Raw genomic sequence first — 22827 nt, 5'->3', positions numbered from 1 at the left:
TATATTTCACTGGTTACCCCCAAAGCCAATTTGTCCTTTGGCCTCATTTCCTTCCAGTTCTCGGCTGCCAATTACTGGAACGAATTGCAAAAATCACTGAAGCTGGAGACTCATATCTCCCTCACTAACTTTCAGCATCAGCTGTCAGAGCAGCTCACAGATCATTGCACCTCTAAATAGCTCATCCAACTACCTCATTCCCATATTGTTTTTTTTTTTTTTGCTCCTTTGCACCCCAGTATCTCTACTTCATCTCCTGCACGTCTTTCACTCCAGTGTTGAATTGCTAAATTGTAATTACTTCGCCACCATGGCCTATTTATTGTCTTACCTCTCTAATCTTACCTCATTTGCACACACTGTATAGATATTATTTTTCTATTGTATGTTTGTTTATTCCATGTGTAACTCTGTGTTGTTGTTTGTGTCACACTGCTTTGCTTTATCTTGGCCAGGTCGCAGTTGTAAATGAGAACTTGTTCTCAACTTGCCTACCTGGTTAAATAAAGGTGAAATAAAAAATAAAAATCTGCCTGGTGAATGTCTGGCTATTTTCTGAGCCAGCCTCAATGGAGCAGAGGCAAGACACTTGATGTAGCACTTAACACAGACGCTTAAACGGAGTTCAATTCTTTGTTGTTGCTTTGCTTAGCAGCAAGGCCCTGGAATGACCGTTTTTCAGGCTCCTCTCTATTCAGGAGGAAAATAACTCGGAGAGGTGGTCAGGGTTGAAAAGAAGAAAGAAAAAGTGAAACTCGACTAGTGAAAGGAAAACAAAACGAGAGAAAGGTTGAAAAGAGACTTCTGAAAAAGGGCGTGGGAGGCGAGAGCACTTGTCAGAGCGATGGGTGCGCGTGAAGAAGCGTGCGTCTTTGGAGTCTCTGACCAAACCGTGTACTGTACCGTGACTCATCTTGCGCCTCTGTTTCAAAGTGTGTCGAGTTTCACTTCTTCTTTCTTCTTTTCAACCCTGACCACCTCTCCGAGTTATTTTCCTCCTGAATAGAGCGGAGCCTGAAAAAATGGTCGTTCCACGGCCTTGCTGCTAAGCAAAGCAACAACAAAAAAATTGTCCTCCGTTTGAGCGAGACTGGATTTCTATCTGTCTGCCATCAGCCAGCACAGTGCCTTCTTTAACACCTTTCCCTTTGAGTTGACTCGCCACACTCCATTCTCACTTCCTTCACACATATTTTTAGACTCACTCTTCGTGTTCATGCGGTGCTGTGAAAACACTGCTATTCTGGTCCTGCCAACAATAAACTCAATAAGCCCCTCCCTGATTGGATAGTTTGGTTTGAATGCCCTTCTGATGATGAGTAAGGAGTTCATCAAAGTTCATCTGAACAGCACTCACAAAGAATCATACAAACAATTTCAGGATAAAGACTTGGTAAGACAGCCAACAGCTATTAGTAGCTGCATGTCAGGACAACCAACGTTAGCAGTTTGCATTAAAAGAGCAGAAACATGACAACCTAATTCAAATGAGTTTAAAAAAGAGAAGAAGCACTGGTTAATTTATTCTTCCAGTCTGGCAAGTCCACAAGACTAGCCAGCCTTCAGAAGATTCTACCAAACACTTGATCCCAAATGTAAAAGTCCTGTCACTGCTAGAGTAAACGAGTTGATTGTTTTGCAAATGGATACAGCAACTCAGGAAGTTAATGAGATTCTTGAAAGAGCCATGAAAAATAATCCTGTGTGTAGACCGATGGATCAAGAAAGGACTGACTGTTTCGCTTATGGGCATATCAGCCTGCTTCTATCACCCCTTCTCCAACAAGGCACAGCATGCGTTGCTCAACCTCCAGAGCTGGCCATAGCTTTGAACGGCGCGGAAGAAATGTCTGAATCTGAGTTGGACAATGACGATTATCCTTTTAAATCCAAGTCACGTTAAGATTGATTTATAATTTAAACCTAACTGGAAAATAGGGGTAGGTTGTAGAGAGTCGAAGGGCCATAAATGGAATAAGAAACCTTAGTTGCTGGCTTAAGACTGGTAGCAACCACTACAGAATGTCCAGTCAGAATAAGGATGAGTCATCCATTAAAGAACCATTATCTGTAATAAACCTTTTCTAACGACATCTGGACTTGTTCTTGCTGGACAGACCTGTGGCAGTGGAACCATATACACTGGTACCTACTGCTCATTGTTCATGGTCCTCCCGGATCAGCTCTTAGTATATTTTACTAACCAAACGTATGACTTGACCCATCACCCAGTGGCAAGAAGTGACATCCCAAAAAACACAAACTATAAGTCTACGACACATAAATGACTCCTAGCCTCCCACACGTAAGGCTACTTTCTGTCCATAACACTAAAAATATCAAAACGAAATATAAATTATTTTATTAAACTCAAACTAAATAAAAATGAGTGAATCAAGTTTGAAAACTAACTGAAACTCAACAGAATTTAATATAAAAAATCAAAAAAACGAATAGAAATGAAAGCTAATAGAAAAATCCCAAAACTATAATAACCGCTGTGGTTTTCCATGTGAGTGTGTGTGCCCCAGTGGCTTATCTCTGACTAGTTGAGTGTGAAAGCCTGTCACATTCCTCTCACACAAGACTAACAGTGACAGGAGACACGATGGAAGGGGTGAAGGGAGGGACAGTGTACGTTTGCAACAGAAGTATAATGGTAGGAGGTGTTACTGCCACCACTCTCCAGCTCCTCTTGCTCTCTTTCTTTCAAAATCTTTCTCATGGTGGTAACGGCGGTTTGGTTTCTGACGACATGCCGTTTGACATTTTGACACCGCTTTTTTGACACCCTTTTCTCTGTCGTGTTCTCTAAAGTTGCTTGTCTCCATTTCCTTTTTTTCTGTCAACCAATCACTTCCTAAACCAACGAGGGTGAGTTGGGAAAAGATGCTGAATGACAGGAAAATCCCTAAATTGCCCTGGGCCCCCATAATGTTCCCTATGTCTCCCTGTTTCTGGTGACCTAGCGCTGTGTCCCCGCTCCTCTGTCTGGGCGAGAGAACTTTGAACAGGAGCGTCTACCTGTGTCTCTACCTTGATCTTTCCTCCATAATAAAGGGTCACTGCCATGCTGACATTCTCCTAATTGGCACAGAGACAGGCAAGTGAGGGGCACCCCTGGGACTGAGGAAGGACCCCTGTGGTTCCCATAGCTCTACCCACCTCTAACCCTCTCCTGGCTAGACCACATGGCATTGCTCAATAGTGGTGTTGAGACTGCTCTGAGACTTTTTTTAAATGTCATGTTCTTTTAATACAACCGTTTGACCTACATATTGGGCTGAAAGGATGACATGTAAAACAAAAAATGTAATTGAATCACTACCTTGGTCAGAACTTACCTGACGCTAAGCACAGTTATAATGTATTATAAACATTTATTTTTGCTGCTCTAATTCGTTGATAACCAGTTTTTAATAGCAATAAGGCACTTCGAGGGGTTGTTGGTATCAGAGGTTGTAAGTACTTTAAAGTAAACTCATGAGTGACGCAGCGGTCTAAGGCACTGTATCTCCGCGCATGAGGCGTCACTGTTTCCCTGGTTCGAATCCAGGCTGCATCACATCCAGCTGTGATTGGGAGTCCCATAGGGCGGCGCACATTTGGCCCAGCGTCTTCCAGGTTTGGCCGGGGTAGGCCGTCATTGTAAATAAGAATTTGTTCTTAACTGACTTGCCTAGTTAAATAAAATAAAACATTAAAAATACTCATGTCGTTTTTTTTTTTATATCTGTACTTTACTATTTATATTTTTGACAACTTTTACTTTTACTCCACTACATTCCTAAAGAAAATAATGTACTTTTTACTCCATACATTTTCCCTGACGTTTTTAGAAATGTACAGTGCATTGCGAAAGTATTCGGCCCCCTTGAACTTTGCAACCTTTTGCCACATTTCAGGCTTCAAACATAAAGATATAAAACTGTATTTTTTTGTGAAGAATCAACAACAAGTGGGACACAATCATGAAGTGGAACGACATTTATTGGATATTTCAAACTTTTTTAACAAATTAAAAACTGAAAAATTGGTGGTGCAAAATTATTCAGCCCCTTTACTTTCAGTGCAGCAAACTCTCTCCAGAAGTTCAGTGAGGATCTCTGAATGATCCAATGTTGACCTAAATGACTAATGATGATAAATACAATCCACCTGTGTAAAATCAAGTCTCCGTATAAATGCACCTGCACTGTGATAGTCTCAGAGGTCCTTTAAAAGCGCAGAGAGCATCATGAAGAACAAGGAACACACCAGGCAGGTCCGAGATACTGTTGTGAAGAAGTTTAAAGCCGGATTTGGATACAAAAAGATTTCCCAAGCTTTAAACATCCCAAGGAGCACTGTGCAAGCGATAATATTGAAATGGAAGGAGTATCAGACCACTGCAAATCTACCAAGACCTGGCCGTCCCTCTAAACTTTCAGCTCATACAAGGAGAAGACTGATCAGAGATGCAGCCAAGAGGCCCATGATCACTCTGGATGAACTGCAGAGATCTACAGCTGAGGTGGGAGACTCTGTCCATAGGACAACAATCTATATTGCACAAATCTGGCCTTTATGGAAGAGTGGCAAGAAGAAAGCCATTTCTTAAAGATATCCATAAAAAGTGTTGTTTAAAGTTTGCCACAAGCCACCTGGGAGACACACCAAACATGTGGAAGAAGGTGCTCTGGTCAGATGAAACCAAAATTGAACTTTTTGGCAACAATGCAAGACGTTATGTTTGGCGTAAAAGCAACACAGCTGAACACACCATCCCCACTGTCAAACATGGTGGTGGCAGCATCATGGTTTGGGCCTGCTTTTCTTCAGCAGGGACAGGGAAGATGGTTAAAATTGATGGGAAGATGGATGGAGCCAAATACAGGACCATTCTGGAAGAAAACCTGATGGAGTCTGCAAAAGACCTGAGACTGGGACAGAGATTTGTCTTCCAACAAGACAATGATGCAAAACATAAAGCAAAATCTACAATTGAATGGTCCAAAAATAAACATATCCAGGTGTTAGAATGGCCAAGTCAAAGTCCAGACCTGAATCCAATCGAGAATCTGTGGAAAGAACTGAAAACTGCTGTTCACAAATGCTCTCCATCCAACCTCACTGAGCTCGAGCTGTTTTGCAAGGAGGAATGGGAAAAAATGTCAGTCTCTCGATGTGCAAAACTGATAGAGACATACCCCAAGCGACTTACAGCTGTAATCGCAGCAAAAGGTGGTGCTACAAAGTATTAACTTAAGGGGGCTGAATAATTTTGCACCCCCAATTTTTCAGTTTTTGATTTGTTAAAAAAGTTTGAAATATCCAATAAATGTCGTTCCACTTCATGATTGTGTCCCACTTGTTGTTGATTCTTCACAAAAAAATACAGTTTTATATCTTTATGTTTGAAGCCTGAAATATGGCAAAAGGTCGCAAAGTTCAAGGGGGCCGAATACTTTCGCAAGGCACTGTATACTCTGTGTGTGCGCATGTGTGTGAGGGCGGGTGGGAGAAGATGAAGAGAAGGGGGTTACCATGGTCAGATGGTGCAATCTGCAGTCTCAGCAGTTTTGTTTCTATCCCTCCCAAAATCGCCCCCTGTAAAACTCCTTGGCCGTCACTGTGGCTGTGGGAATAAGTGTGTCTTTGTTTGCTCTCCTCTCAGGAGAGAAACACACTTGGATTCTCTCCAGGTTCTGAACAAGTTTCAAGATGGGGGGGGTTCTTGGCCTACCGTCAACTCATACACTGCACTAAGGATAGAGTAGTCTTCATGAATCTGGTATTTTCTTTTTCTTAACAGAACTTCTCCTCCGTCAATTTTCTTCAGTGGGGCAGTGATCATTTTGGCAGCTATTTTAGATTTAGTTTTAGTCTTAAAATACCTTTTTAGTCTTAGTCACATTTTAGTCATTTCATCCTTTGTTAGTTTTAGTCATTATCAGTCGACTAAAACTCTTGGCAATGTTTGGCTAGTTTTAGTCACAACCATTTTAGTCACATAATAGTCTGTGTATTTTTTTCTATTAAATAATGAATATTTAGGCAGATGGCCTTGTCCAATTAGGCCTACTTTCCCCTCGTATAGATTAACCATATAATTAACCATATAGGCTTAAAGCCTTAGCTACAGGTTGTACAATTAACAGCTCTGATTTTCTCCCTGTCATAACCAACAAGGGGGTAAATAAGTTGGTTTCTTTAAAGGGTACAATTTGAGCTTTCCAAAAATCCCCAAAACTATTACTGTCCTCCTAATATTCAACAAATAGCATTCATTTCCCCAGTAGAATAAGGCAATTCGCATTCGAGGACCGCGGCACGAGAGCAGGAAACACAGATTAGTGAATAGAAACGCACATGGAAAAGTAGAACTTCAGATGTGATAAAAGCAAAAATAGCCTACGTGAAAGTAAGAGAGAGGTTTAACATCGCTTCTATACTGAACAAAAATATAAACGCAACATGCATCAATGTCAATGACTGATTGATTATCTTGGCAAACCAGAAATGCTCACTAACAGGGATGTAAATAAATTTGTCCACAAAATTTTCAGCTCATGAAACATGGGACCAACACTTTACATGTTGCGTTTATATTTTTAAGTATAGTTGGGGTTAGTTACAAGTCAAATCACCTGGCTTTGCATCAGTTCAAAAGATTGACGAGTGACTGAAGTGACCACCTGGGGGCTGTGTGTAGGAGGGCTGGGCAGATCAGCTCAATCTGACCGTGCAACTGAAAGATGTCAATTCTGCCAATGAGATGATATTCTGCATGCATGTTTAGGATTGGACATAACTGTTGAAAAGCAGCTTCATGGCAAATTATAGGTCCATTTATCTCACATGGAATTCTCGTCTCGTTAGATGTTCGTCAACTAAAATGAGAAGGGATTTGTAATCGTTTTTTTGCAGGGCACTTCGACTGATTATCGCCATAGTTTTAGTCAGGAAAAATAGGTTGTTGACAAGTATTTTTCACCATGGTTATTGTTGACAAAATTAACACTGATCCAGTGTTCCTGAGAGGTTAACTGTTTTCCTGAACCGAACTCTTCAAAGAACCACACAGCCACATGTCTATTGCACGCCCATTCTGCCTGTATGGGTAGCTCTGGTCAGCCTGTGTGCTACTGCTCCAACAACAGACAATCTTATTGGAGCAGGACACAGTGAGAAGAAAACAGTGAGCGAATATTACCTTATTTTCTGTAGCTGTACTTTTGTACTTGTTTAATCCGTATATGGGGACGCATTAGCTTTTCTTTTTGTGTGTACTGCTCCGTTTTGGATGTGCTTACGTAAATGGTCCAGTCAGAGGTGTTTTCTCCTCGGTCCATCCCACAGCTCTGCTTCAAGCTCTGTCCCACAATGACATCCAAGACTTCTATGACACGTGCAGCGACTGGCCGAGTGGGGTTATTCTGGGGTGCTTTGAGGCTGTTACCCTTAGCCACAGTGCTAGCTAGCGTCAACGCCTCCCTGGCGGGCCCGGAGCTTTCATCTCTGGCAGGATCAAAAGGTTCTACTCGACTGGAGACGGACTGCCCTTCACCTTGCACAACCCCATTCCCCCACGCTACTTCCTGTGACATCACTCTGACATCACTTTACTTACGTGATCCACCCACCTTACATTGAAGGTTGGTGTTAGTTTAATATTTTCCCGGTATTTTACAAATGTTCCATCCGGAGAATAAATCACTTTTCTCCCAGGGAACCCGGTATTTCCCGCCAAAACAGGAAGTGTCATTCAAAAGCATTAAAGCATGTAAATATGTCTGGATTTGATTAGAGCATAAAACAAATCTAACCTGATGCTACCTGTGCCTGATGAGACATATATTAAATACATTTTATGAGCCCTACATTAATGACCTTTAATGAGCCCAAGCCCAAAAAATTCCAAATGCAGTACAGAGCCTACACATAATTCCCCATAACCAAAAACAGGTTTGTAGACATTTTTGCAAATGTATTAAAATGTTTAAACATATCTTATTTACATAAGTAATCAGACCCTTTGCTATGAGACTTAAAATTGAGTTCAGGTGCATCCTGTTTCCGTTGATCATCCATGAGATGTTTCTACGACTTGATTGGAGTCCACCTGTGGTAAATTAAATTGACTGGACATGATTAGGAAAGGCACACACCTGTCTATATACGGACCCACAGTTGACAGTGCATGTCAGAGCAAAAACCAAGCCATGAGGTCGAAGGAATTGTCCATAGATTGTGTCACGGCAGAGATCTGGAGAAAGGTATCAAAACATTTCTGCAGCATTGAAGGTTCCCAAGAACACCGTGGCCTCCCTCATTCTTATGGAAGAAGTTTGGAACCACCATGAGCAATCGGGGGAGAAGGGCCTTGGTCAGATTGGTGGCCAATAACCCGATGGTCACTCTGACAGAGCCGCAGATTTCTCTGCGGAGAAGGGAGAACCTTCCAGAAGGACAACCCCATCTCTGCAGCACTCCACCAATCAGGCCTTTATGGTAGAGTGGCCAGATGGAATCCACTCTTCAGTAAAAGGCACATGACAGCCTGCTTGGAGTTTGTCAAAAGGCACCTAAAGACTCTCAGATCATAAGAAACAAGATTCTCTGGTCTGGTGAAAGCAAGGTTGAACTCTTTGGCCTGAATGCCAAGTGTGACGTCTGGAGGAAATCTGGCACCATCCCAGTGATGGACATCTGTAATTATCATTTTTTCAGTTTATTACATCTGCAAAAAAAATAACTTTGTTTTGTCATTATGGGGTAATATGTGTAGATTTGAGGTGGGACAAAAATGTAATCCCTTCTAGAATAAGGCTGTAACAGTAACAAAATGTGGAAAAAGTGAAGGGGACTGAATACTTTCCGAATGCACTGTAGATGATGTAGGCTACTGCATATTACGCACAACAGAAAAACATAAAATCCCATAGATGAGGCTATCTCAACCGGGTAAATACATAACTTGTGTGAACTGTATTATACTGTATTGTATGGACTGAAATTTCGCACGTTGTTCAAACCATGATAAGGCAGAAGAAAACTTGCGATTCTGGTTCAGCACATGCAGCCTACAAAGTCACAAGTTACAAGTATAGGCTATTGAATTTGATTTTAATTTTGAAACATAATAGGGCCTATTTGTTTAATTAGCAGGTTGACGCATATGTACCTTTATGTTTCCCCTAATGCTATTAGCCTACCTCCTCTTTCTCCCTCTTGTTGCTTCTTTCCTTCCTCGCTTTCAACAGTTAAATGGAATATGTTTTGGTGTCCTTTGTTTTCACCATTCTAATGACATTCTTATAATATAGTACTTGAATTAGATGCAGAAGTCTTCACGAAGATTGAATGGTTATGGGTCTGAATAAATAACTGCTATAGCCTACTGCCATCGTGCGTTTGTTCTTCTTTCAAACTATCCATGAGTTCTATTGGGCTACTCTATTTAACATTCAGCAAAAAAAGCGCTTGCGTCCCTTGGATTAGTCTTGGTATAAGAAATGCCAAAAAAATGATGTCCCACAAGCTATTCTAGTCTAGCTTTCCCTGCAGGGGACTCCAAGAGCTAAGGAGCGTTTTTTTAAGGAAGAGGTCAGCAGAGCACAGGTGCTTGTGTATTGTGCAAGAGACAGAGGTTATACGTTAGAAGCTTATTATTCATAACCAATCATGAATTAGCTAAATATAAGGCTAATACTGCATTGAAAATACAACAAAATACATTTAATAGGCCCTAATCTATGGATTTCACATGAGCCAATCAGAAGGAGTTTTTCCTTACAAAAGGGCTTTATTCCAGACAGAAATACTCTTCAGTTTCATCAACTGTCCGGGTGGCTGGTCTCAGATGATCCCGCAGGCAAAGAAGCTAGATGTGGAGGTCCTGGGCTGGTGTAATTACATGTGGTCTGCGGTTGTGAAGCCAATTGGACATACTGCCAAATTCTATTTTTAAAAAACATTATGGTAGAGAAATTAACATTCAATTCTCTGGCAACAGTTCTGGTGGACATTCCTTCAGTGAGCAGGAATGTCCACCAGAACTTGAGGCATCTGTGGTATTGTTGTGTGACAAAACTGCACATTTTAGAGTGACCTTTTATTGTCCCCAGCACAAGGTGCACCTTTGTAATGATCATGCTGTTTAATCAGCTTCTTGATATGTCACACCTGTCAACTGGATGGATTATCTTGGCGAAGGAGAAATGCACAATAACAGGGATGTAAACAAATTTGTACTCAAAACTTAGTCTCGGGCCTAACAACACCCGTGCCAATATATCCGACAAACACCGACTTCTCTGGCATTATCACTTAAATAACTACTCAACTCAGCAATAAACTGCCCTTTTTCAGGATCCTTTCTTTCAAAGATAATTTGTAAATACTGTTTCCCATGCTTGTTCAATGAACCATAAACAATTAATGAACATGCACCAGTGGAACGCTCGTTAAGACACTAACAGCTTACAGAGAGTAGGCAATTAAGGTCACAGTTATGAAATCTTAGGACACTAAAGAGGCCTTTCTACTGACACTGAAAAACACCAAATGAAAGATGCCCAGGGTCCCTGCTCATCTGCATGAACATGCCTTAGGCATGCTGCAAGGAGGTATGAGGACTGCAGATGTGTCCAGGTCAATACATTTCAATGTCCGTACTGTGAGATGCCTAAGATAGCGCTACAGGGAGACAGGAAGGACAGCTGATCGTCCTCGCAGTGGCAGACCACGTGTAACACCTCCTGCATAGGATCGGTGCATCCGAACAGCACACCTGCGGTACAGCTACAGGATGGCAACAACAACTGCCCGAGTTACACCAGGAACGTACAATCCCTCCATCAGTGCTCAAGACTATCCACAGTAGACGGAGAGAGGCTGGACTGAGGGCTTGGCTTGTAGGCCTGTTGTAAGGCAGGTCCTCACCAGACATCACCAGCAACAACGTCGCTTTTGGGCGTTGTCAATAATAAATAATATTTTTGCAGGAATCTCCTTGCGAATGATTTTGCCGAAGATTGTATCACCGCCGGGCTGGGCAACCTGAGCTTTTGCTATCTCATCCGCACAAACCCACCGTCGCTGGACCAGACAGAACTGGCAAAAAGTGCTCTTCACTGACGAGTCGCAGTTTTGTCTCACCAGGGGTGATTTGGAGGTGGAGGGTTCTTCATGGTCTAGGGCGGTGTGTGTCAGCATCACCGGACTGAGCTTGTTGTCATTGCAGGCAACCTCCCTCATGTGGTACCCTTCCTGCAGACTCATCCTGACATGACCCTCCAGCATGACAATGCCACCAGCCATACTGCTGGTCAGGAATGTCAGTGATCTGCCATGGCCAGCGAAGAGCCCCGATCTCAATCCCATTAAGCACGTCTGGGACCATTTGGATCGGAGGGTGAGGACTAGGGCCATTCCCCCCAGAAATGTCAGGGAACTTGCAGGTGCCTTGGTGGAAGAGTGTGGTAACATCTCGCAGCAAGAACTAGCAAATATGGTGCAGTCCATGAGGAGGAGATGCACTACAGTACTTAATGCAGCTGGTGGCCACACCAGATACTGACTGTTACTTTTGATTTTTACACCCCCCCCCCCCCTTTGTTCAGGGACACATTATTACATTTCTGTTAGTCACATGTCTGTGGAACTTGTTCAGTTTATGTCTCAATTGTTGAATCTTGTTATGTTCATACAAATATTTACACGTTAAGTTTTCTGAAAATAAACGCAGTTGACGGTGAGAGGACGTTTCTTTTTTTGCTGAGTTTAGAAGACATCGTATTATTATTTTCTAATTCACAAAATTTGAATCTCTCTATCCAACTTTCTCTCCCCTCCCTCCCCCTCTCCCCCTCCTTCCAGGTGTCCATCCCTGACACCAGTAGCTCCTGTATGCGTGCAGTGTTGGAGTTCATGTACTGTGGGCTGCTTTCGCCCTGTCCTGACCTGGAGCCTATTGAGCTTATCGTCCTATCCAACCGGCTGTGTCTGCCACGCCTTGTTGCCCTCACAGAGCAGCATGCTGTGAATGAGCTGCTCCAGTGGGCGATGAAGGGAGTGGACATCGACGGACAGGTGCTGGCTTACCTGGAGTTGGCTCAGGTGAGTCTTTACATGTACCGTATACTCTGAATGACAGTTGTACTGATGACACTGTTACTGCAATACACATAATACACATACTACATTCTGTTGTTAGGAAAATACTATTTCACTGGAGAGAACATTCTAATTGATATCCAAGAAGGATCGGACCACCCTATAGCTCAGGCCTATATCAGATACCCAACTATAGAAAACTTTGTTCTACAATGGCAGGTGACATTCATATTTAAAAGTCATTTGTCCACTTCCCATTCAAGTTCATCTTTCTTATTTGTAAAGTAAGAAAGTTTGAGGTCTTTTTTTTTCATTGGACCTTTTTGATGGACTGATCACCTATTCATTCATCCCTTGCAGTTCCACAATGCCAAGCAGCTGTCTGCCTGGTGTCTCCATCACATCTGCACCAACTACAACAGCGTCTGTCGCAAGTTCCCTAAAGACATGAAGGTCATGTCTCCAGGTACAGACCGCATTCCCTCTCTCTTCTCTACGTCTGTGTGTGTGTCTCCTCGTCTGCTCTGTTCTACATTTTTCATCTCTTTTGTACCTCCGATCCCCAACTTCGCTCCCCATCTCTCACTTGTTTCTCACATTACTTTTTGGTCCCTTGTATTCACGCTTTCTTTCTCTTTCTATGTCTGTTTATGCATCTCTTGTGTTCTCTCCCCCATCTCTCTCTCTGCTTGTAGAGAACCAGAGGCACTTTGAGAAGCAGCGGTGGCCTCCGGTGTGGTTCCTGAAGGAGGAGGACCGCTACCTGCGCTCTCAGAAGGAGCGCGAGCGCGAGGAGGAGATCCTACGCAAGCTGCGCACCAAGAGAGGCTGGTGCTTCTCGAGACACCCGTCCTCCTCGCCCCACGTCTCCTGAGGCTGTCACCCCTCCATGACCCCTCCTGCTTCTGACCTCTCCATGACGGGAGAGCCAAGTCTCTCTTCTGTACGATTGTGTGTGGGTGTATGGGGGGGGGGGGGGGCTCAGTGACCAGTCCAGTTCTCTGTGCCCAAGATGGTCTCACCTAGCTGGGCCTCAGTGACCAGTCCAGTCCTGCCTCCTCCCCCTGAGATCCACCCACCAGCCTGGGGATGACGAGACTGGGAACAAAAGGGCTCTCTCTCTCTGCCCCTCAGTCACACAGAAGCTAAAGACCATTCCACAGACCACTGCTAAGACTCCCCTATGGGGAGGTTACCTCTGCCTTCACGTCTATTAGACTGTTAGCACACTGGACAAGACCAGAAGCCAGGGGGCGCCAGCTCTGCTTCAACACTCATGGAAAGATGCTTTGTTTGGTTTTTATTTCGTAGAGTAGAGCCCATCCCAGAGTTGGGTGTTTTGCCTCAGAGTCTCTGGCCACCACCTATGCCTGTCTGACTTCTCTTCCACAGACTTTGTCATCCACTTTGGACAGGTTTGACACCATTTTGTTTCTCCCGGGTTTCATCCCAGTGAACCTCCGTGTTGGGGGTTCTGTTCTAGAATCAGCTGTGCAAGGGAGGGGCAGTAGAGGTGGTTAGTCTGGGTTGAGGTACCTGCTCAAGCAAAGGTGGTGGTTTGTGATTCAAGCACCCATCGTGATCCCCCACATAACACCAAGAGGAGAGGCCAACAGTGCTGAACAAATCCCCCTCAATGACATTCAAAGTGAACACTTGATAGCATTTCTGGATCAGAGGGCTATTTTATACCACTGCCATGGGAGGGAGTAAGAAGCCGAACTGAACAGATTTCTTCTTGCTCTGTCTTAATTGACCACTAGGGTGCCCCTCAGCCAGCCTGCCTTAACTCCCCCGTACCACAGGGGGCAGCACTGCTCAGGGTTCCATCATCAACCCTCACCGGGAGCAAACAGGAGTTTTCTCCCCTGCCTGCATATATCCTTAATTCTAGTGTCTTTTAACTTTATTTTATTACAGCTGTATTTGAAAGTCACCTGTAGTCTTTTGTCCTCACTGAGTGTTGAAAGCACATGTATTATACCAAAAAATGAGGCTGTGACATGTTCCCTCCCTCCTGTCTCCTTGCCTTCCTCTCCTTGCCTCCTACATAACATGGCAAATGTGGGGAGGAAGGGAATAGAGGAAGATAAACTTTTTGATCCCCCCCCCCCCCCCCCCCCTCTCAGTATGTTTTTATGAAGCTGCAATGTCAGGTAAAACCCAGGTGCCACTGCAGGACTTCCACTCCTTTAGCTGGAATTGAAAATGGCGCTCAGGATGTCCACTAAAAAGACAGTACGTTTATGACACACATACACACTCACATTTACACTTGTACCTGTCTTTTCGGTCCACGATTTTGAGGGGTTTATGTCTGCTCAGCCCTTCATCAGTGTTAATATACGAAAACCTTTCAATCTACCCATATAGTGTTACATTCAGATGTGCTGCACTAGGGTTATTTTTTTCTTATTAAAAGGTGTCTGATAGACATTAACGTTAGTGAATATATTCATAGTATTATGAATTTCAATGTTGGTCTTTTCAGTATGAGCAGAGCTATGCTTTGAAGTTGAATCTGTCCATTTATTTAACGACATTCTGTCGTTTTCAATGCCGCGCTAGACCAAATATTTAACTTGCTTTTTTAAAAATGTATTGCGCTGCAGAGTGCAGTTCTGTTTTCGTTGTGAGGGAGTGTGCTGCGTCAATCAATTTGTGAACAAAGGGAATGTGTAGTACTGTCTTTTAGTTGAGTGCTATGGAGTTGGAACATGTTAATAACCCACGGCACCGTCAAGATCTTAATGTATCCAAGACATTGTGTTACAACAGGCAAGTTGGAAGAAGAAGGAAAACAATAACTAACAAAGCATTATTACTGTATTTTAATTGCCTTCTTTTTGCTCAAAAGGGGTAGTTATGTGGGAAAAAAGAAGACTTTGTAACATGTTTCTCTTTACCACCTTCGTTCTATTTGTGGGTTTGAGATTTCCACCCCCGCCTTTACCCAGGTGACTGTGGGAGATAGATGGATGGCGTGAAATGTGTTTTTTTTTGTGTGTTTTTTTTAGCTTTTCTTCACCGGATGCATGTTCTAGTCATCAACAGCTACTGAAATAGCTATGCGATAGGATCTCATGAGACCCAAGTGAGAATTGGGCTGATTTTTACCCCCCCAAAAAACTGCAAACCTACATATTTGGAATTGGAACACTGAAATAGTCCTTGCGCCCCTATTTCGGACTAGGATATTGGAACATTAATCTGGGGTTGACATAGGAACATAGAGCTATTTGACTTCCATGTCCCCTTTCAGTGCCCCAAGGATGAGCTATTAAAGTTGTCTTACTAATGGTAGACATGCCCTACAAAGCCTTCCCTCATGGAAGTGCACATCCACTATTAGGAATCGGAGTATACTCAAAATGTACAGTGTAAGGTAGTGGTATACAGTTGCAGACAGGTTCTACAAAGGATAATAGTAGAGCTGATTGATTCAGTCTCTGGTTAATGACTCACACCCAGTCTCACCCACTCAACCAGGCCAGAGAGGCAGGCCTCTCCCTCGCCTTCCTCCCACGTCTGAGTCTCCCTCTGGGGCTGCAGACCCCAGCGCTACTCCCGGAGAGTTTCTGGGTCTTCGGGTGGTCAGTGGAAACACAGGCCTTAAGTTAGTAGGCGAAGGGGCTGTTAGTATTGTAAGTTCTCTTAGTCTGTTTCGGTTTGGGAAACTGATTTAGTCTGCCACTACAAACTAGCCGATTACCCTCTGTAATGCCCTAGAGACCAAGGTTTAGACACCTGTGATCTAGGGGATGCGAACGCTTACTATGAGAATACTGGTTGCCTTGTGTGAATGCTGTTCAACACTTGTGGGATGTGGTTATTATTTTTGCATCATGGCCTAATTTTGGTTTTGTAAATGCACTTTTCTCCGTCTTTCAGTATCGGGTTGCACTTTCCTTCCTTTTGTGGTCTTTTTAGCTCTGACTTTTTTGTGCTTGGCATGGACAATTCTTTAACAAGGTTGTTTTAAAAATGTGATCTTTTGTAGCATGGGATCTTCCTTTCTCCCTTCAACTGTCCATGTGGCTTTCTAGGGCTTTGACTGAGTGTGTATCTATCTCGTCATGCTCACATACAAAGGCAACCCGGGCTCAGCTGTAGTATCGTAGTATTAGTGACTGAAATGAAAGCCTCTGTCCATTATGTGTGAAGCCTCTCAAGTCAGTCATACTATTGTAATTGTATATAATATTATCCTCATACGTTCAGTTGGCTTGAGTACAGCCTAAATGTAACGTCATTGGGGATCTCATCGTGACATTGAGGGTACACAGGAATGTGTGTACATGTCAGTAACTAATGACAATGGTTATTGACGTTAGCAAGATGTGTTGCTTCTTGTACAGTGTTAAAAGCAGTATTTTACCAGGTGTGGGACCATGGTTTCCCCAGGATTTGACATCTCGGGTGCTGGTACAGTACGTAGGTTGTGTTCACGTTCTAAAGATTTATGAATTCATACACCTTGGGAATGTCCTATTTATACATCGGGCAGCCTTGGGAATGTCCTATTTATACATCGGGCAGCCTTGGGAATGTCCTATTTATACATCGGGCAGCCTTGGGAATGTCCTATTTATACATCGGGCAGCCTTGGGAATGTCCTATTTATATATCGGGCAGCCTTGGGAGCTACAGTGAGAGGAATGCTTTGATTGGGCTGAAATGCATGTATACACAGGGAAACAAATTACGAAGTGGATCTTTGGCTTTGAACCCCCGTCAATAGTTGACCCACATTGCCCCCTATTGGCCCATTTCTGTACCTGTCATTTGAAACGTCACATTAAGTCCATACTCTTTTGATGTCACTTTCACATCACCTTAATTTGCATCAGCTCAAGAGTGTAGTATTGTCCAAAGAAAACATGAGTATTACTGAGAATTCGAAGAATATTTTCGATCATGCCGCTTATTGACAGAGAACCCCTTGTTGTTGTTGTTTGCCCCTGGTCTGGCGTCTCCTGTGCCTTTTGAGATGACCTCATGCTGGCGCCCTCTTGTCGAGCCTCTAGCGGTCAAACAGGGAAATGGTTCCGATCGTTTTTTCCACCATTAATTTTTCTGTTAGGGAACTTTAGAAACACTTAAAATAAATTGTATCACTATATTTAGCTCTATTTACTTTCAGATTTGAACATTCTAATTAGCATCAAAGTAGACATCATGAAAGACTACAAATCCCTGCAAGCTCCTGCACGTCATCTGTAACACCTTTGCTAACTGGTTTTGTGTCAATTTAAAACATGCACAAGACAGTTTACATAATTGTCAATTTATATAAATGTTGACGCTTTTCATAACTACATTTAGCTAACATTAGATAGTTAATTCAGAGATTCTTACCTTTGCCTCGATTCGGCAGTCTCGCCCAGATCATCAAAGCATTTGTAGTTCTTTATGATAGCCACATTAGCCTCTAATTAGCATTTCATTTTTTTTGGGGGGGGGGGGGGGGGGTAAATACAGGCAAATATTTTGATAAAAGTCACCTTGTCCTAGAGAGATTTACATGAAACACAGCCCTTATTTGAGGTGTTTCTAAAATCTCCTATGGTAAAAATGAATGGTGGAAAAACGATTATGACTCGTACCATGGTACTCTATAGGCTTACTGTACATATGAGGAGGGGCCTCTAAACCAATGCCTTCTGGGTTCAGGTTGGCACCCACCATGCAGGCTAAAAACACATGTGCACACACATTTGACCAGGCAAGTTTCCTCCTTGTCTCTTAGTGCCTGTGGATTGACCAATGATTCCGCCATCCTATGCTGTGTACCAAAGGGGCTATGTTGTTGAGGCCTACAGTAGTCTACAGTAGCTGTGGGGTACACAGTGCATAAGGCCCCTGACTTGGTGCTTTACAAATATGTCACTCAAACCTTGTCGTCACATCGTCCAAAGCAAGCTAGGCTGTAGATACTAAATTGTTGAGAAGACATTGAGAACAAACAGATTTCAGATTCATTAACAAACTGATCTTTTGCACTTGGCAGTCTGTCAAGGCATGCCCTTTCTGTCTATTATGTAGCCTTAAGTTTACACCATGTGTGTAGTAATGGATTATTAAACCCAGTTTTACCAGCTTGCCTCGGCAGTCACAAATGGCTTCAACCCAACTCGGGCTCCTGCTCTCTCGCTCTCTCTCTCTCTCTCTCTCTCTCTCTCTCTCTCTCTCTCTCTCCTTGTGGTAGAGATGGCACTAGTGTAGAACTGGGCTATTCATTAGAGATGTAGTGAACCGTCCCACGGTGTATGGGCGGGGAGTCCCACCAATAAAGAAGGGAGACAGAACCACAAAATGTGAAGTTGAGCCACTACAGTGTCTACCATTTTTTTTTTTACACAAAATGGCACAACTGCTCGTCTGCTTTAACGATACTCTCCAGTTAATTTTGTAAACCTCATCTCCACTTGTTTGACCCAAAACTGTGTGTTACGCCGTGTTCACTCGCTAGTCAGGAACTCGGATACTCCGAAATTTCCGACTTGCTAACTTGCTGAACAGGGCACGTGTATAACCACCAGCAGTTAGCAAGTCACACATTTTTTTGAGTTTTAATAGTTCCAATTAGCACATGAATGCGTCATTCGCCCAGGACGGAGAGAGCTGGGAGGGACAGAAGCCTTGGTAGGTTGTAGGTGTATCTCTGCTCTGTGACATTTTCAGTGTCACAGAGCACTCTACATAGTACTATACATAGTATTGATATGCACTTCTGTTTCCCTCTTCTCATTTCAAATGAATATTGGTATTAACTGCTTGTGTTAATATGTTTCTGAAACAGAAAAAGCACACAGACACACACAACACACCACGTACACACCATATTAAGGGCTTTTTTAAAAGACAACAATCAGAATGTTTTGCTGCTTTTGCAAAAATGTTTTGAATAATCCTTTGTAATATTTTTTAACCACTGATTTGTAAAAAAAAAAAAAAAAAAAAAGGAAACAAAATATACTTTTTTTGCCGTTTCAGTATTTTAATGTTTCACCTAGCTTTTAATTAAACCCTAATAAATATTATCTATTTGTCCTTTTGTCTTTTGAGCCTATTGTTCTATATCAATTCTCCATGATGCTTCTTGTGCACAGAAATGTTTTAGAAACTCTGTGTGTGTGTGTGTGTGTGTGTGTGTGTGTGTGTGTGTGTGTGTGTGTGTGACAAGTGGGAACATTTCACCGGTACCCACCAGGAAACAGGCTATTTTAGGCTTAGGAGTTAGGGTTAGAATTAGGTTTAGGAGCTAGGATTAGGATTATGGTTAGGGATTAGGGAAAATAGGATTTGGAATGTGAATCAGTTGTTTGGTCCTCACTAGGATAGTAAAATGTGTGTCGTGTCTGTGTCAGGGGAGAGCGACTGCCCTCTCATTGAAACCACGGAGGTTCAAGGCCAACCGTAGGTACTGCAGGCATCTTTAGAACAAAACAAGATCCCCTATTACAGTGAATTAAAAAAGGTGATCTTTGTGGTCAATCTTTGTGTAAATAAAATAAATGTTTGAAAGACAATCATGTTACCAAAAGTTGCTTCTAATACAACAAATGTATGTCCTTGAATTTATTATTTTAAAATCACACGAAGAAGGAATCATTTAGTTCAGTTTGTCATTTATTGTCATGAGTCTTGCGCTGGAGGCAGAAACGAGCGGTTTCAGCTCGACGGACCAAAGTCAGTAAAGGGCTATATTGTAAAACTTCATGAAAACGAAAATGTGCTTTCTGTATAAAGATGGCGCTTGGATCCATAGCCACAATTATCGGGCTCCTAACCAATTTTGTTATTTAGTTTGCGCTGATCTTAACATTTTTTGTTCATAAGGTTTCTGCCATTTCCTATGACTGAAAAAAGATTCTGGACATCACAACAGCAATCACTCACCTCAATCTGGACGAAGACTTCTACTTCAATGAGTGGCGCAGCGGTCTAAGGCACTGCATTTAAGTGCAAGAGGCAGTCCCTGGTTTGAATCCAGGCTGAATCACATCCGGCCGTGATTGGGAGTCCCATAGGGTGGCGCACAGTTGGCCCAGCGTCGTCCTGGTATGGCCGGGGTAGGCTGTCATTGTAAATAAGAATTTGTTCTTAACTGATTTGCCTAGTTGAATAAAGGTTAAATAAATGAGTCTTCAAGTCTTCGGCACAGGACATACTGCGCTCACCTCAGAGCAGACCCTAATCCCGACACTCGGAAGAGGAAAACACGTTGTTATCGAGGTCTCCGGACAGGCACATTGACAAGACTACGGTGGTGAGTGAATAAACTGCCCCTACCATGCTGTTTACCAAGAGAGTCTATCTATATTTTTCGTAGATGTCTATTTACCACCACATACCGATGCTGGTACTAAGACCGCACTCAACGAGCTGTATGGGGCCATAAGTGAACAAGAAAATGCTTTTCCACAGGCGGCGCTTCCAGTGGCCAGTGATTTTAATGCAGGAAAACCTAATTTCTACCAGCATGTCACCTGTGCAACTAGAGGGGGCGGGGGCTGTAGATCATCTTTACTACACACACAGAGATGCATACAAAGCTCTCACTCACCCCACATTTGGCAAATCTGACTATAACTCTTATCATCCAGATTCCTGCTTGCAAGTAAAAACTCAAACAGGAAGTACAAGTGACGCCCCAATTCGGAAGTGGTCCGATGAAGCTGATGCTAAGGTACAGGATTGTTTCGCTAGCACAGACTGGAATATGTTCTGGGATTCATCCAATGGCATTGAGGAGTTTACCACATCAGTCACCAGCTTCATTAATAAGTGCATTGACGACATGGTCCCTACAGTGACAGTATGTACACATCCCAACCAGAAGTCATGGATTTCAGGCAACATCCGCACTGAGCTAAAGGCTAGAGCTGCCGCTTTCAATGAGCGGAACACTAATCCGGACACTTGTAAAAACAAATCCTGCTACGCCCTCCTACTAATGATCAAACAGGCAAAGTGTCACTACAAGAATAAGATTGAATCCTATTATACCGTCTCTGATGCTCGTCGGATGTGGCAGAACTTGCAAACCATCACAGATTACAAAGAGAAAACAAGCTGAAAGATGCTCAGTGAGGCGAGCTTAGCAGACGAGGGAAATGCTTTCTATACTCTCGTCGAGGGAAGCAACACTGAACCATATGTGAGAGCACCAGCTGTTCTGGACGACTGTCTGATCACGCTCTCTGTAGCCGATGTGAGTAAGATCTTTAAACAGGTTAACATCCACAAGACCGCAGCGCCAGACTGATTAAAATGATGCGTACTCAGATCATGCCCTGACCAGCTGGCAAGTGTCTTTCTTCACTGACATTTTCAAACTTTCCCTGACGCAGTCTGTAATACCTACACGTTTTAAACAGACCACCATAGTCCCTGTGTTGAAGAACACCAAGGTAACCTGTTTAAATGAATATTGCCCCTGGCACTCACATCTGTAGCCATGAAATGCTTTGAAAGGCTGGTCATGGTTCATATCAACACCATCATCCCAGAAACCCTGGACCCAGTCCAATTCACATACCGCCCAAACAGATCCACAGATAACGCAATCTCTATTTCCCACCTGGACAAAAGGAACACCTGCGTGAGAATGCTGTTCGTAAACTACAGCTCAGCTTACAACACCATAATGCCCTCCAAGCCCATCACCAAACTAAGGTTCCTGGGACTGAACACCTCCCTGCAACTGGATCCTGGATTTCCTGAAGGGATGACCCCAAGTGGTGAGGGTAGGCAACAACACATCCGCCACACTGACCCTCAACACGGGGGCCTTTCATGGGTGTGTGCTTAGTCCCCTCCTGTACTCCCTGTTCACACACGACTGAGTGACTGCGCACGACTCCAACACCATCATCAAGTTTGCAGATCATTGTCCTATCATGGTCCATACACACCAACACAGTCATGACGAGGGCACAACAATGCCACTTCCCCCTCAGGAGGCTGAAAAGATGGGCCCTCAGATCCTCAGAAAGTTCTACAGCTGCACCATTGACATCTTAACTGGCTGCATCACTGCTTGGTATGGCAACTGCTCGGCAAGGCACTGCACAGGGTAGTGCGTACAGTCCTGTACATCACGGGGACCGAACTCCCTGCCATCCAGGACCTCTATACCAGGCGGTGTCATAGTAAGGCCCTAAAAATTGTCAGACTGCAGTCACCCAAGTCACAGACTGTTCTCTCTGCTACCGCACAGCAAGCGGTACCAGATCGCTAAGTCTAGGAGAAAAAGGCTCCTGAACAGCTTCTTCGCCCAAGTCATAAAACTGCTAAATAGTTTACCCTTTTTGCAATAACTCAGACAGTATGCACACGCACTGGACTCTGCACACACACTCACACATACAGTACTTACACTGACACTCCAACACATTCTGCTGCTACTGTTTATTATCTATCCTGTTGCTTAGTCACTTTCCCCCTAACTAAATGTACATATCTACCTCAAATTCCTAGCCCTGCACATCGACTCGGTACTGGTACCCCAAATACAGTGCCTTCGGAAAGTTTTCAGACCCGTTGACTTTTTGTTACATTTTGTTACGTTACGGCCTTGTTGTAAATTTGATTCAATTGATTTTATTCTGATCAATCTACACACAATACCCCATAATGACAAAGCAAAAATAGATTTTAAGAAATGTTTGCTAATTTATAAAAAGAAAACAACTGAAACATTTTACTTACTTAAATATTCAG

General features: G+C 43.2%; 1 protein-coding gene across 6 annotated transcripts in view; it reads left to right on the top strand.

Moving 5' to 3' along the window:
* LOC110535706 (rho-related BTB domain-containing protein 2) overlaps positions 1-19151 on the top strand; it is a 101119-nt gene extending 81968 nt beyond the window's left edge. For all 6 annotated transcript variants that reach the window (XM_021620892.3, XM_021620893.3, XM_090190179.1 and 3 more), the window contains 3 exons: positions 11863-12102; positions 12460-12565; positions 12795-19151. In XM_021620892.3, the coding sequence (XP_021476567.3) occupies positions 11863-12102; positions 12460-12565; positions 12795-12973 (525 nt within the window). In that variant the 3' untranslated portion in view covers positions 12974-19151. The remainder of the gene's footprint in view (positions 1-11862; positions 12103-12459; positions 12566-12794) is intronic.
* The last annotated feature ends 3676 nt before the right edge of the window (positions 19152-22827 follow it).

The sequence above is a fragment of the Oncorhynchus mykiss genome, chromosome 11, assembly GCF_057628025.1.
Source record: "Oncorhynchus mykiss isolate SJ-2025 chromosome 11, ASM5762802v1, whole genome shotgun sequence".
Taxonomy (NCBI): domain Eukaryota; kingdom Metazoa; phylum Chordata; class Actinopteri; order Salmoniformes; family Salmonidae; genus Oncorhynchus; species Oncorhynchus mykiss.
This window is presented reverse-complemented; position numbering and strand designations above follow the sequence as displayed.